This window comes from Eriocheir sinensis, chromosome 27 (genome assembly GCF_024679095.1).
Source record: "Eriocheir sinensis breed Jianghai 21 chromosome 27, ASM2467909v1, whole genome shotgun sequence".
Taxonomy (NCBI): domain Eukaryota; kingdom Metazoa; phylum Arthropoda; class Malacostraca; order Decapoda; family Varunidae; genus Eriocheir; species Eriocheir sinensis.
In genome coordinates this window covers 6645976-6661878 of record NC_066535.1, presented here as the reverse complement: position 1 = coordinate 6661878, position 15903 = coordinate 6645976, and the positions used below count along the sequence as shown (strand labels likewise).

Here is a 15903-nt window from a genome sequence, read left to right as displayed (position 1 = left end):
ACTTTTGCTTACTTTCGTCTTTTACTTTGCATTTACCTTTTCTGTCCTTTTGTGTGTTTTCCACTGTTACAATTTTTCCCTACTACTACTATATACCACTCCGTTATATACCCACACAACCACGTACTGTACAGCGAGTCACGAAAACACGAAAAAATAATCCAGACCAAGAAAAGGTTTCACCAGCACCGGGGATCGAACCCTTGACCAGCGAGATGGGAAAGCCACTTCTTATAACCCAACTCTCAGAGAGAGTTTGGGATGCTTTCCCCTCTAACAGGTCAGGCACTATACTACTACTACTACTACTACTGCTGCTACTACTACTACTACTACTACTACTACTACTACTACTACTATTGCCACCACTACAATAACTATACTACTACTACCAAAACTAATACACTGATGCCCTTTTCTCTGAATAAATGCTATAATAATCAGCAACTGCAATAACACACCTTATTACTTAATGGTGCAGAGATACCTATAAGTATTAATGTATGAAAAATATGGTCTTATTATGATGCACTATAACTTTTTAATAATTTGTAAAGAAGTTGTCTCTGACACCATTTCCTCATGGGAATTTCCCTCTAAAAATAGTGCCAATTCCAGCTTCTCAAATTCCATTCCTGTCCACTATACCTAAATACGACTTGTCCTGCTGCTCTTGTCCCTTCGGTCAATCAATAAGATACAACAATACCATGCCTCTAGGAAACAAAATACTAGTTCTTAGTTAAAACACTTTATGTATAACAATGCCTGTTTGTTTTTTCACATGTACAAGACCAGTATAAAACATGTGCTCTATTAGTTTCAAACAATGCTTTTCTTCCCATTCTTTTTGCTCTTGAATCTGCAGGCAACGGCCTTCTTGCGCTTCTCTCTAACTTGTCGCATGTGTTCCCGCTCATCAATGTCCTTCTGGAATTTCTTTCTTAGTTTTTCTTTCTCTCTTTCTTCCTTGTGGATCTTGTCTTCCATCATTGTCTTCAACCGTTTCATAAACATGTCCATCTGTAAATGTTGGAATAGACGATCGAGTCAATAAAATTATGAAGCCTACATGATACTGACATATATATAATATTCCAATAGTCTACCTTCCTGGTTTTACCAATGTAATTTGTTAATTAACAGTCTCATTAGACCAAATAGATAAAAACAATCAGTGACTCATTTCTAACATCCAAGTCTGACCTGCAGTGAAAGATGTTCTCTTATGGAATCTATGATAATGAATTTTAGTTTTACTTGAAATAAGATACCTGGGCTAGACATGAAAATCACTATACAGAAGAGTACCACTGCACACTTACCTGCATTTCCTTGGGATCTTTCACAACTAAGACCCTTTGCTCCTGGACACTCTTAGGCGTGATCTTTGGCTTCTCACTGTATGGCAAGGCTTTCTGGAGTTCTCTGGGGACTTTCAGGGGAAGCGGCACATACTCACGCCGCTGAGTGATTGGCTGGGAAGGAGAGATTGCCAAATTAATATTTATGCTGAATTAATCTATTGGTATGGTTTGCTGCATTGTGCAGAGTGCAGTAATGAGTAAGTTTTCACCGTCTTTCATTTTATGAGTAATGGGCTGGGAAAAGAATAATATTTGTATTAAACTGCTTTACAGATATGTCTTGTTCAATAATGGAGAATAAAGCGATGAGTATATTTTCATACTCTTCACAATATCTGGTCAACATTCAATACTCATTCTCATAAATTACAATAATAAAAAAGTCCTTACTGTGTACAATGAATCGGGATTTGCAAGATTCTTAATGCCCTTGCTCTTCTTCACTTGGGCAAGGGTCTTCATGCCCTGCCAAGCTGCCTTCTCACTGGGTGGGAGCAGCAGTGTGCGGACCGGGAAACAGTGTGTTGCCATCTCCAGGGGGACCCATGTCTTCAGGATAATCACATCTGCAAAATTCAAACAAATAAAAAAAAAAAAAGGCCACCTAGCAATGCTCCTGTAAAAGCAACCAAATGGAGTGGCCAGAAGAGATGTCAATTTCGGAAGGAGGAAATACAGACAAAGGAAGGCTGCCCCACTAAAACAATTGCAATTACAAATACATTTGCCACAATATTTGGAAACACTACAGGGGTATATTCTATTCTACCAATATGGATTAGAACACAAATACATACATGATACAAGCATGCTTACCACTCATTTTTATTGCATCTTCAAAAGTAGCACGGAAATGCCCTTTGTTTCCACTGAATTTCTTGATGATTCCCCGAATACCTGACTGGGTTTCAATTTTTGCTCCTTCAAACTTGGCAATTTCAGTATCTGAATGAAACATGTCCTGTAAATAGAGATGTGATTAGCAGATAAAACTACTTAAATAAATAAACATATCTCTTCCTTTTCAATTAAAACTTTATGAATGCAAAACATGCCAGAAAACACAAGCTGGGGAGTGTTCACCAATCTGCATGCACCCTTGTGATGCCTTAAGTAAAACCACAACAGAAATACCTTGATGAAAGCTGTCTTCTTCAAAATTTTGTCAGGAGTGCCCATCAACTTGAGCTTCTTGACTATCTTGCTGCTCTGGTCTGTTTCTAGGACAACACCATTTGCGGCAATACGGAATTCAGGCTGTATAGGAAGAAAATATAAATATGGAATGATATTAGTTCATCAGACTTCAATTTTTCAGTGTTACCATCAGCAAGTAAGAATGAAAAATAATCTATATTGATTCATCCATCTCACTTTCCCTATATTTTTGAACATATTTATTCCTCTATCACACTTTCTCTGTATCTCTGAACATAATGAGCAGCCTTCCCAACCATTTGTTTTGTATCATACGTATATCTGACGCCCTGTTCTCTCATGGGGAACTTCTCCCTCATTCATCACAAATTCAAAATGCTGCTTCTGTATCTCTTTTCTTCCTTTTTGCATTTGGCCCATGGTACATAAGCGTAAGTGGCCAAGCATAAAAATAAAAAATCAAAGGTGGTTAAGGATACAGGGTTCCTGACAGTACGGCAGGATGAAAATATGCAAGGTTCTTACCACTCTGTCTGTGATGTTCTGGAGGGCAACAAATCCTGTATTAACCACAGTAACTGGTCCCCAGCACATTGCTTCCACATGCATGTATTTGCGGGCATATTTGAGGGATCGCATTCTGAAGTTGTCCTCCCTCTTGGCATAATACATAAGGGTTTGGAAGCGACGCCATCCGAGTGAAAGAATCAATGGATCTCTGTTCTTGAGAATCTTGGGATACCAACGATGTACCTTAATCCTTACCTGACAAAGGGAAAATAGATTTAAAAACTATTTTGTACTGTGATATATGTAGCAAATACTCTATCAACTACTACTGAAATATATATATTTGTCAAATACTAATATTCATAAAGTGATACTCAAGAATTGTGGGGGTTCATACTCGGATAAATCCCATGTTGCTCTCATTCTCCAACAGTCCTCCCACAATGACTGGGTAAGTGGCGTTGAAGTTGGTGATGAACTCACACGGGAAGTCACTGAACTCCATGCGTACATACATGCCTGGCCGGAAGCCTTCATACTGGACCCTTGTTTCATCATCCAGGCCCTCAAATTCAGCTCGGTTTAACTGTTAAGAAAAAGATCATGCACATTTCTTATTACCATTATTATTAAATACACTGCAATAGGTACAGCCTGGAAGACCTGGAAGAGTACAAATACTTGTTACAAAGTCTGTAGCTCTGACATACCCATGACAGAGAAATAAGAATGAGGGTAATGAAGTGGTAAATAAATTATTATTAGAAATAATATCAGGTAATTTTCCTCTCATCCTTAGTTTTGTTATCACTGCAAGGTGGTCAGAACCATTAAACATTTCTTTCACAACCTTTACATCTAATGAATCCACAGTTACATAATCTCTCAAGCTCCTCTCATTTATTCTTGCCCAAGTATACCTGTGAATCAGCTGAAAGATGTTAGACAGGAACTAAACCTTCGAAGAACAAGCATCCAGTCTGACCATCATAAAACCAATATGACTGAAACAGTAGTTTCTCCATTTACCTCACTTGTTTACTGATATTTGACATGAAAAAAAAAAAAAAAAAAAAAAAAAAAAAAAAAAAAAAAAAATGTTATGCTATTATGCTTACCTGTGCTTGTTGACTCATTTCTGTTTTCAGTGAGTCAAAGTGATCACCATTACCCTTTTCATCATACTCTGCATCAAACATTTCTTTGAGTCGTCGCTTCTTTTCAATTAATTTTTCTTTTGCACTTTTTTCCTTATCTTCAACCTTAGGGACTGTATCTGAAATATACACCAAAAGGTTACACAACTTTGATTCCAAACCAAGTTATGGGTTTCATACTGATACACACTGGCATCTTGTTAATAGAGCAGAAAGTCAATTTGCCCATTCTTTGCTCAAAAAACTTTTAACCATCTTCCTCATTTGAGAACCACACGTGTCAGTAGTTTCCCAAACAATAAATTTCTGATTAAAATGTCTAAATAAAGAAAACAAAAACTAGAAAATTAGTGTCGCAGGCAAGTGTTTTATAGTGGTGCCATCTTGCTTAGCTCATGATGCCCTGAATCTTTACTTGGTCCTCTTAAGAGCTTTGCTAGAGTCCACATTGATAGGTAATCATTGGAACAGCATGTGGGTTGTCTTAGGCCACGCTGCAATGACTGAAAGTTGTCAGCTTTTAGCAGCAGGCGGTACTTGAACCCCGGTCTTCCAGGACTCCGCACCCGCATGCTGACCACTCAGCCACCGCCTCCCCAGACAGAATTTGGTATTTATTTCTTTTATCACCACTTCCTATTTTAATTTTTTATCTCATTCATACAATTTTTTAAGTTCATATTAGTGTTTTGAGGTCTCATTCATTGTGCAAATTAATAATAGCCATAACATGACCAATGTCCAATGTGACAAAATGTGGAAACACAGGGAGTCAGGGGCTGTAAAGAGGTTATGTATATGTTCACTTGTCTTTCAGGAACACTAAGGGGGATGAGGGGAGTGAGGCCCGCTGTAGGTACGAGTGTGAACTCTCCTATTGAATCTTGGTAGTAGCGAGCCATGAGTTTTGACTGCCACATCACCACGGGCTACTTCACCACCCATGGCTGGGTGGTTTAGCACACACATTTTATGGCTATTTTCACAACTGTTTTGATCTCTACAATCTTCTCTGTGGTTTTCTGGGAGGGTTGAAGGTTATAAAACATACATGACAACAGAGAAGCAGATGGTGAAGAAGGAAGAGAGATATTGGTGCATTAATCCTTACCCAATTGTCATGGTCATATTATGGTTGTCATTCATTTGTACAACAAATGAGGACACCAAACATTACAATGAACTAAATAAAAATTATTTAAAGGAACAAACTATGCCAAAAATAGGAAGCAGCTGTAAATGGAGATATTTACCTCTATCACCACATACATACATACATGGATCATCCACATCTTTCTCTGATATTTCCAGTTGAAGCTGCTGTCATTTTTCTTTGTGCAATTTCAGTCTTGCTACTAAACCCTGTAACTTAAGTTTGCACTGTTTGTACTCAGCTGTCCATCCTTTCCCAGATTGAGGTTATATTTTCAAAATACTGCCACACAGGATCACTTTTTGGACCAGGTTCATTGTCTTGTGGTCAAAGACATCTCTATTGTTTATGAGTCAAGCTATTACTCAGTGATTAAGAGCTAAACTACTACACACTGACACAGTCAGGACGTGTCCAAAACATGACATGATCAGGTTAGACTGTTAGAGACTAGAGAGAGTCGTGGTGCAATGTTGGCCAGTGGCAGGCTGGCTGCAGCGGGTCAGTCCTGGGACTGGCTCAAACATGGAGCCAGGCAAGATATATGATGGAATATGACGCAAGAATACTCCAACATGTATTTCAAGCTAATGTAGAGAATATAGGGGTGTACATTCATTTAATTATATTCATTAATAACAATAAATATAACAATCCAATTTAAAAAAAAAAAAATCTGATTTAAATAAAAATGAGTTTTATTACAAAAAAAAAAATCAAAAGCCCTGCCACCAACACAGTACTTTGGTTTCACAAGCTGCACTAAACTTGACTGTCCACTGAACATAATCTCCATTAGCAAATAAATGTCAAAGAGTGATTCTATTTACACATACAACTATCTAAGAATAAAATGCATCTGTTAATACAATAATATATATATTTAATTAGCACCAGTATCTAATTATACATTATAAATTATGCTGCTACTCACCTTCATCTACTTCATCCATATTTTCTTCTTTTGAATCTGTACTGAACTTTTTTCCAGATTCAAGGTCTTCAAAGTCCCCATAAAGATCACCCTCATCGTCCATTTTGAGAAGAGTTTGAGCATTTTCACTTTCCTTCCATTCTCCAGTTACAAAACAGTCTTTGATAGAGTTGTGCATCTGATAAAAAAAGAAGTCTTTCTCTCTCTTTTCCACACACACATGCATTTTGATCTATATTGGAACATTCATTGGTGGTTTGTTCTCCACATAAAGAAAAAATACTATAACAAGGTACTATTCACACAACTGATCTCTTATGGCATAATCATTTTCCCATAGTTTTATCTCTCCACTACATAGCACAAAAAGTACATTTAGAACTAAAAAGGTATCATTTCATATTTAACTTTACCTCATCCTTGGTCCAATCTCTGGTAACTAGAGGGATGAATCGACTGGTGTCCATTTCATTAATATCAGCCTGTGTTAACTGCTTGGCAGGTCTTGTTTTTGTCACTTTTCGGAAGAGTCCACCAACCTCACCATCCTCTCCTTCATCCGAACTCTCTCCATCTTCTTGAACTGATATAGCAAAAGTAAGACAAATTATACCAGGGCAAAATATAGGTAATAAACAAAAAAAAAAAAAAAAAATTGCTGAAACACACACATACACTTAAACTGACAAGAGGGATGAACAATCAATTTAAGATCTTAGAAACAAACTTGCAGTACTCAATTAGTCAATTTTTCTATATATCAAAATTGGATTCCTGCAGTTAAAACAATCTCTTTTGTCACTCATCTTACTTTAAACCAACCTCTCATTATGTCCATATATATTATGATATGATACAAGTGCTGTTTAAAATACTGATTACTTACCATTTGAATATATGAATCTTCTTAGAAATGACACTGTACTTTGACCTTTGTAAAAATCTGACATGGCTTGCTTCAACATCTCACTCCGGTATTGTATCTTGTCCTCATCACTCTCGCTGTCATCTACATCAGAGTCATTTTGTGGTTTGGATTTGGAGGATTCTTTGCCATGGAATTCTGAACCCTCCCTGCATTCTGTGTCACCAAGTTGCTCATCTTCACTGTCATCATCATCATCATCAGCTGTTGCTTTTGTCTTTGATTGGTGAACGGTTGATGGTTTGATTTTTTCTAGCAACCCTTGGAGCTTGGCTGTTACCGAGCTGTTGTTATTGTTTCTTAGTTCTAATTTCTTTCTGATTGGCACTGAGGATTCAGCCAAGTCGCCAGGAAGGGATTTCACTGCACCGTCTTGACCAGCATCTTTCCCTTGAATTTCCTGCAGATCTGCATCCAAATCATAGTCCTCAGAATCACTGCCATCACTATTTCTTGTGCCCTGAAAACAAAAACAAAAGTACAAATTCAGAATCACACCAACTATCATGGCATTGTTGCTAGAAAAATATTGGGAAAGTTCAGTTACCTCTCCTTTATGGTGCATTTTTTGTCCACCTTTCAACTTACCTTAGATTTCTTCCTTGGAGGTTCCATTCCATGATCATCCTCTTCCTCAGCCTCATTTTCATCACTTTCATTGTCATCAGAGTCCATATCATCATCACTATCCTCCTCCTCCTCCTCTTCCTCCTCCTCCAGGGTGTCAGAGAAAATAGCTCTTCTTCGAACTCTTCCAGTCCCATCCACCACAGTTTCAAATGAAGGATATCTTGATTCTTCCCTTAAATAAGATGAAAGCAGTCATTTATTACAAAGTCATGTAATACTTTGCTGTGTTTGAGAACATGTAAACTACCACTTCAGTTTAACAAGAGAGGGTTTGAATATATCCTAATTATGATAATAATAGTGAAAAAATTTTTTTTACTTACTCATTTGCTTCTTTATGATTGCCTCCTTCCCTAAGATCCTCATTTCAATTAGTTTAGAGTTAGGAAAAGCTGTATCTGACTCTGGGCTTGTTTTTCATCTGTTGTCTTCTGCAAGTCTAGCAGTGGTTGGAACACATCATCCTCATCCTCACTCTCAGCGACTACCTTCTAAAAAAGATAAAAAAGTTAAACTGCATGTACTTACCTACCATAGTTTGTATTTACCTAGTTGTGATATGCAGAAAGTGAGTTACATTTGTGGTGTTCCATCTCCAAAGCTCAGCTTCCCTCCCTCCTTCCCATGGATAATGTGTGTTTGTATGTACCTGAAATCACCCCTAGCCAACTAGTCCCATCACCTCCACCCACCCCTTGCCCATCCTCTACCAAGAGAGCTTTATATATGGATTAATTATGCTGTATATTACTGTCATGGGATTATTTATTGATCAATTTTTTTTCCATCAGAGACGGGTAAAATAACCTCACTCACTCAGCGATGACTGCAGGAAGGGACAGGGCTTATGGACAAGCTGGCTGGTGGTGACTATAGTTTTAGTAATACAGGACATAAGCTATCCTTATGACATTATCATCATAGTTAATATATATGTATACATAAATATATTATACTTACTTGTCCTTTTTTTCCATGATGTGAGCCTCCAAGATCAATGTACACTGCATCTTTGTCATACACCACCCCGCCCACACCAGACAGAGGTGCATAGGTCAGTCTTTCCTTGGCGTTCAAGGCTCTCTTCTTCAAGTGGTCTGGCAGTGGGCAAGGGTCAGGCAAAAAGCTGATGTCCTTTATCTTGTAGTCTCCACAGCCTGAAAATATATGAATGTCAATCTATCTATCTTTCTCAGAATGGAGGAATGTTGTGAAGAAATAAGTAAAGATAATAATACCATGGATTTTGAAAAGTATCTCATAACAAGAACCATATTGTTTTCAGTATATAATACATTTAAATGTGCTGGGCAATAGTTTGCAGAACATGCTAAAATTATCAAAGAAACCCGCATCGAAAAATGTACCAAATTTCCATGTATCCTTCTTTTCGGCCATTCAAGCAAGCATAGAGAGAGGTCTTAACAGGAAGGAAAATGAGAGACAAAAGACAATCAAATGTTCCAAAAAATCAATTCCCATCACTTTACACTGCAAAAACATTATAAATGATGAATTTTAATTCTTAAAACAAGGAAAACATGAGTATGAACAACAACAGTCCAGATGGAGCACATTACCTGGGATGTGAACTGTGCTCTGGTGGAAGGGATGCCCGACGTAGCCATATACAGGACTGACATTCCTGTCACACTTGGGGTTTATCCTAATGGTTTCAGGGTTTGTGATGTCCTCATACCGGTCAACTGAAAGATTGGATTATTATTGATCCTGTTATGCATAGAAACATACCAGTAATAAAACAGAATATGAAACAAATGGTGAGGGCTCAGTGGGCACAAACCTCACTGAAAATTAATACAACAAATTATTACAGAAAAGGGCACTGTCAGCCCACTTACATGAAGACCTCCAAATATAATTCCAAGAATGGCTTTGTGACTGTGGGAGGTAAGGGTTTCAGAGGTGGATAATTTAAAATTACCATACTTACCAATGACAAAAGGGTGAGTCACGTCGCCATACAAGTGGGTCAAACTTCATGACAGATATAAACCGGCAAGGTTCTTGATCTCATTCTTTAAATACTCCTCATGGATCAGCCCTGAAAAACAGTTAGGTATTATATTACATCTTATATTCAACTAATATAACATCATTTCATTAAGTTAAACAAACACATAATGTCTACTTCAAATGAGAATATAATCTTACCTGAGAGGTAGAAAAGTCTTGCTCCAGGATAAAGTTCCACCTGAAATCTGTGTTTGAGAGCTTTTTCCTCTTTTTAAGTGACTTGTTGTCTTTTGGAGCATATCCAAGTGATTCAGTACCTGAAATATCAATTAGTAGTTATACAAGTACATCCTCATTCTTCTCCTAATGACTATGGTGAGTATGATGAAGAGAAAAGATCTAAATTTGACAAAAAATTCAAAGAATCAATGAGGAGAGAACTGCACCCATAAAACCAACAGCCAACTTTATAAGGCTGCCACATGTCAATGATGTTAGTACAAATCAAGGATATTACATGAATGATAATAATAGCTAATTATAACAGTGTTAAACTTACTCCCATAACTTTGAGGAGTTCCATGAGCTCGCAGATTTCAAGAAACTCAAAAAGTCTCCATTTCAATTCCAAAGGTGGCATCAATGAGCATCAGGACAATGTCACAACTTTAGCAATATCAATCAATTGATATCATTATTCACTTATGAATGTCAACCTCCTCTTCTTACCTGAAAACAGTCATGTAAAATGACTGACAGCCATACAATTGATATCATTATTCACTTCTATGAATGTCGGCCTCCTCTTACCTGAAAACAAATAGTCATGTAAAATGACGTGACAGCAGAAATGGTGAAATATGGTGGAGATGTAGTTATGGGGTGGATACTGTAAATGTGTAATCTAGTGTAGAAGTACTAGAGTGAGATGGAAAAAAATAGAGTCTTTCATTCTGCTGCAGTACAAAGGAGGAGGAGGAAGGGATGACAATTGCAAGGAGGATGAATGGATGAAGCATGATAGTCTGAGATGGTCGGATATGTGATAAGAATGGATGAGGATAACTTTGTGAAGAGAAACTATGAGAACAAAATTGAAGGACTGACAGTGTGGAGTTTAAGTATTGAAACAATGAAAATTGGAGACCCACTATTGCGGCCATCCCTTTTGGGGGAAAGTTACCTGAAGGGCAAAGTGTCATAGATAGATTAGACACATGGTGTGTGTGTGTGTGTGTGTGTGTGTGTGTGTGTGTGTGTGTGTGTGAGAGAGAGAGAGAAAGAGATTTTATATATATATATATATATATATATATATATATATATATATATATATATATATATATATATATATATATATATATATATATATATATATATATATATATATATATATATATATATATATATATATATATATATATATATATATATAAAGTTCAACTTTGCCAAAAGAAAAAGCAATTATCAAACATCTTACCTGCAACAACTGACAGGTCCATTGATTTCAGAAAACCTCTGATTGGTATAATTCTTTATCAAGCATCATGAAGTGTGGACTTGCCAACTTTGGGTCCCACCAACCACGGCCACAATGACAGGGGGAGGCTCTACGGGAGTCCGGTCAACAACAGGGATGTGATGCTTTTTGGACTTGATGTCTTGAGACCTGCAAATTATTTTGAAACATAAATTGCTGAAGAACCACAACAAATATTTCATCACTGTAAATATGTTTATTTACATATCTAAAAAGTTATCAAATGACTGGAACCCCACATACTTTTCAGTGAATGAACAAAGTGTTGGAACATCACTTTTAGCCATTACTAATTCACTGAAGGACAAAGTCTTTCCCAATGTCCTCCACCTCTTTCTGATGTTAGTATGATCCATCCTGCTCTGGCAAATGCACTAATTTCATCTCTTCACCTAAATGAATGACGTCATAAATGGCAGATGAAATTCAACAAAGAAAAATGGCATGTAATAAAATTTTAGAAATTAACAAAAGGCCTTACTGGAACTATAAACTAGGGAGCAACAATATGCAAGTACCTGACAAGGAGAAAGATTTAGGAGTAAATATCAATAACAGACTAGGACAAGAAGACCATATAAATGACAAAGTAAGGAACATAACTTGTTGGGGAGTATGAGAGTAGCCTTTACATACATTGAAGAAGAAATGGTGAATAAGATAATGGTACCAAAATATAGTAATAATAGAAGATAATAGTAAAGAAAAGAATAATATTGTGAACTTGACTTAATCCTGTAACAACACAATCAGATAAGAACACAAACTTTACCTTGCAAATTTTCTTTGAGCTTTGACAGCGGACTGGAAGGCAAAGGCTTTAGGATTACGCTGCTGAGCTGTCAAGTCCTGAACATGTTTGTTTTTGGTGGCCTTTTTCTCCGCTTCGCCCAGCATAAGCACTTGCTGTGTCCTTTCTTTTGTCAAAATCTTCTGAGTCACCCATTGTTCAAGTGTACTGAAATGAAACATGAATATATATATATATATATATATATATATATATATATATATATATATATATATATATATATATATATATATATATATATATATATATATATATATGTATATATATATATATATATATATATATATATATATATATATATATATATATATATATATATATATATATATAAATGCTGCTAAATAGTAATCTTCTTGCGTGAAACTGTTATCTATCACCTCTAAGAATGGTAATAGGTTTATATAAAGGAAACATTGCTTCGTGGTGCAGTATAGCTACAAATCCGGTAAAATTCAGAAATAAGCCCACCAACCTCCAGTGACAACAATCAATAATGCACTGTGAAATGTATCACATACTTAAGCGTCAATAATTACTGAACAAGTGCTTTCGACTGACAAAATAATATGGCAGTGTTGTATGGGCACAAGTGCTTCACATGGAATAAAGACTTACCAATAAGACATCAATAAAATCCACAGATTTACCTATGATCTACATAGATCCTGCCGTCTCCATATTCATCTGTATTTTGTGTTTGTCATATTTGTTCTTGAATGATGTTGTAGATGTAGCATTAACTTTTGTTTTCTGGGAGTGAGTTCCATGTATTTACAACCGAACTGTGTGTGAAAGTGTGTTATGTTTGTGTTTTGTTTGTTGCATTTGTTTGTATATTTGTTTGGAGTGTCCACTTTGTGTTGTGTTTGTGGTTTGGAAGTGTGTGTGTTTCAATGTTTTCAATGTCACTAATTATTTTGAAGAATTCTATCAAGTCCCCTCTCTCTCTCCTATCTTCCAGCTTGGGAATGTTAAGTCTTCTCAGCAGCTCTTCATAGGGGTGGTTCTTAAGTGATGGAATAATCTTGGTGGCTCTTCTTTGGACTTTTTTATTCTATTGATGTTCACTCTATCTTCGGGGCTCCACACTTGCACTGCATATTCTAGGTGGGGACGTATGTATTTTCTGTACAAACTGGCAAAACCTTCCTAAGTCCAGTGCCTGAAAGTACGTTTGAGGCCTAACATGATATTTGCTTTTGATATTATATTTTCAATGTGATGTGTAAATTTTAGATTTTCTGTGAACAGAACACCCAGATCCTTTTCTTCTGCTACTTGTTTGATGTAAATGCCTTCCATATTGTAAGGGTGTCTATCATTTTGGTGGCCAATATGCATCACTTTACATTTGGGGATGTTAAATCTCAGCAGCCATGTTTTGGACCATTCCATCAGTTTGTTGATGTCTGCTTGTATGATGTTCTTTTCTGCAATTGTGCTGCTTTTGCCATATAACTGTGTTGTCTGCAAAGAGTTTGCATTGAGAAGTAATGTTGATGGGGAGGTCATTTATGTAAATTAGGAGGAGCAAGGGTCCCAGTACATAGCCCTGGGGAACTCCGCTGGTTACCCCGGCTGGAGCAGACTAGGCTCCATTCACCCTCACCTTCTGGACTCTGTTTACGAGGAAGTCTTCAGTCCAGATGAGCACGTGTCCCTTTACACCAGTTTGATAGAGCTTGTGGATGAGTTTCTTGCATGGCACGGTGTCAAAAGCTTTTCAAAATCAAATAGATTACATCAAATGGGTGGTTGTTGTCATGCATGTCTAACCAGTCAGTGATTGCCGTTAATAAAGTTGAAAGGCAGGATCTTGCTTCTCTAAACCAGTGTTTCTTAAGGGTGGTCCATGGACCCCAGGGTCCGTGGAATGTTCAAAGGGTCCATAGGATAATTTTTAATATCGATTTCAGTCAAATTTTCGGCCAAAACGTCATAAATTCCTATTTTTGTAGCACCAAATCCTGATGGCTTTTTACAGTGGCTAAGTCACATTGGGATGGAAATTATGTTAAGCAAAATATAAACATTTATTTTGAAGATAAGCCAGTAATAAATAATTCAGTTGTAATTTCAGTATATTATGACCTGCAAACACTTTCAAACTCAAGAGGAAAATTATAATAATAAAGGGTCCGCTCCATGAGTAATTTTAATAAAGGGTCCGCTGCACAAAAAAGTTTAAGAACACTGCTCTAAACCCATGTTGATTATCACATAGGTTGTTTTTTCTTCATAATTGGTTGTTATCAATGTGTAGCTAACTATTTCTTCTAAAATCTTACATAAAATACTTGTGAGGGTTATAGGTCTGTAATTTTTAGCTTGGCTCTTAGATCCCTTTTTGTGTATTGGGGACACTATGGCTTCTTTCCACAACTGAAGTTCAGTGGCTGTTTGTATGGATTTATTGTACAGTATGGTGAGTGGGTGGCAAAGCTCTTCTGCGTGTTCTTTCAGCAGTATTGGGTGGAGGCTGTCTGGTCCTGGAGTTTTGCATTTGTTTAGGGCCTTTAACTTTGCTTTAACTGTGGCTTCACCTATGTGGATTATGTCCATGTCAATAGTGTTTCCAACTATGCTGGTGGTGAGTGGTTGTGTGTACTTCATACAGGAGGGGGTCAGATTCATTTAGTAGAAATTTCATTTGGTCATCCTCCTTTGTGAACACAGACTTGAAAAAGGTGTTCAGATCATTTGCTGTGTCTAGGTCGTCCAAAGTGAGTTTGTTACTGCTTTTTATTAGTCTGCCAACATGTTATTTGATCCTTTTATTACTATTCACATATATAAAGTGCTTTGGGGTCTGTTTTCACATCTTCAAAAAGTTTTTGCTCATAATTTTTTCACACTTTTTTGAGTGTCTTGGTGCAGGCATCTCTGTCTGATGTAGTCTTGGTGGGCTCGTGCACATTTGTTCGCAAGGTAACGATTCCAGGCAAAATGTTTCTTCCTGACCGCCCTCTTGGCAAGGTTGTTGAACCAAGGCTGTTTGTCTTTCTCATTTTCCACTTGCTTCCTTTTAGGTATAAACTCTTCTATTCCTTCTTGTAAGATTTCCTGAATGGTGTAAGGAATTTCGTCAGTGTCAAGGTGTTGTAAAAGTGTATCCCTCAATTTCTCTTTGAAGGCCAGATAGTTTCCTTTGAAGCAATTTAAGTTTATCTTTTCAGTGTTCGTTCTTGTCTTGCATTGGTAAATATAGTCAAAAGAGACAACACAGTGGTCACTTTTTCCTAAGGGGCTCAAATAATTAATGTTTTCGATGGATTGTAGATCACTGGTCAGAACGAGGTCTAGAGTGCTTGGTCTGTGGTTGCCTCTTACACAGGTGGGTTCGTTGATGTGTTGTGTTAGGAGGGCATCACTCATGGCATCAAGGAACTTTTGTTCAAGAGAGTTTTCTGGTGTAGGAGTAGTTTGTGTCCCAGTCCATATTAAGCAAACTGAAGTCTCCGGTGATTAGGGTTCCGTTTCTTTGATTTCCAGCCTTTTCCAGAATTTGGTAAAGTGTCCCTCGCAGTGAGACGGACGTACTTCTGGAATAATACCGTGATTAGTGTGTCTAGCTATGAATCCAAGGGCCGGGGTTCGATTCCCAGCCTGGACAGTTGGTGTACAGGCCACTCAGCTGTTCAGTCTCCCTTGCGGTGTGGTTGAAAGATGGGTACCTAAGGAAACCCTGCGTCCCGGGGTTATGGGGTTCTCACTTACTCACCTCAAGAGCTAATGGCACGG

The 15903-nt window shown here is 37.2% G+C and overlaps 1 protein-coding gene and 1 long non-coding RNA gene across 2 annotated transcripts; both read right to left on the bottom strand.

The window, feature by feature from the left end:
* Positions 1-735: 735 nt before the first annotated feature.
* On the bottom strand, positions 736-8180 carry LOC127004040 (ribosome biogenesis protein BMS1 homolog). Its single transcript, XM_050871269.1, has 13 exons — positions 8158-8180; positions 7793-8006; positions 7166-7664; positions 6693-6862; positions 6280-6457; positions 4154-4311; positions 3433-3621; positions 3051-3290; positions 2502-2624; positions 2184-2328; positions 1758-1933; positions 1326-1478; positions 736-1023 (listed from the first exon to the last, which is right to left on the bottom strand). Exons 2-13 carry the CDS (start codon positions 7877-7879, stop codon positions 823-825), a joined length of 2319 nt encoding a protein of 772 aa, XP_050727226.1. The 5' UTR covers positions 7880-8006; positions 8158-8180; the 3' UTR covers positions 736-822.
* Positions 8181-8221: 41 nt separating this feature from the next.
* On the bottom strand, positions 8222-9429 carry LOC127004041 (uncharacterized). Its single transcript, XR_007757589.1, has 3 exons — positions 9415-9429; positions 8795-8991; positions 8222-8325 (listed from the first exon to the last, which is right to left on the bottom strand). It is a non-coding gene; the product is annotated as an uncharacterized LOC127004041 (long non-coding RNA).
* Between the last annotated feature and the right edge of the window lie 6474 nt (positions 9430-15903).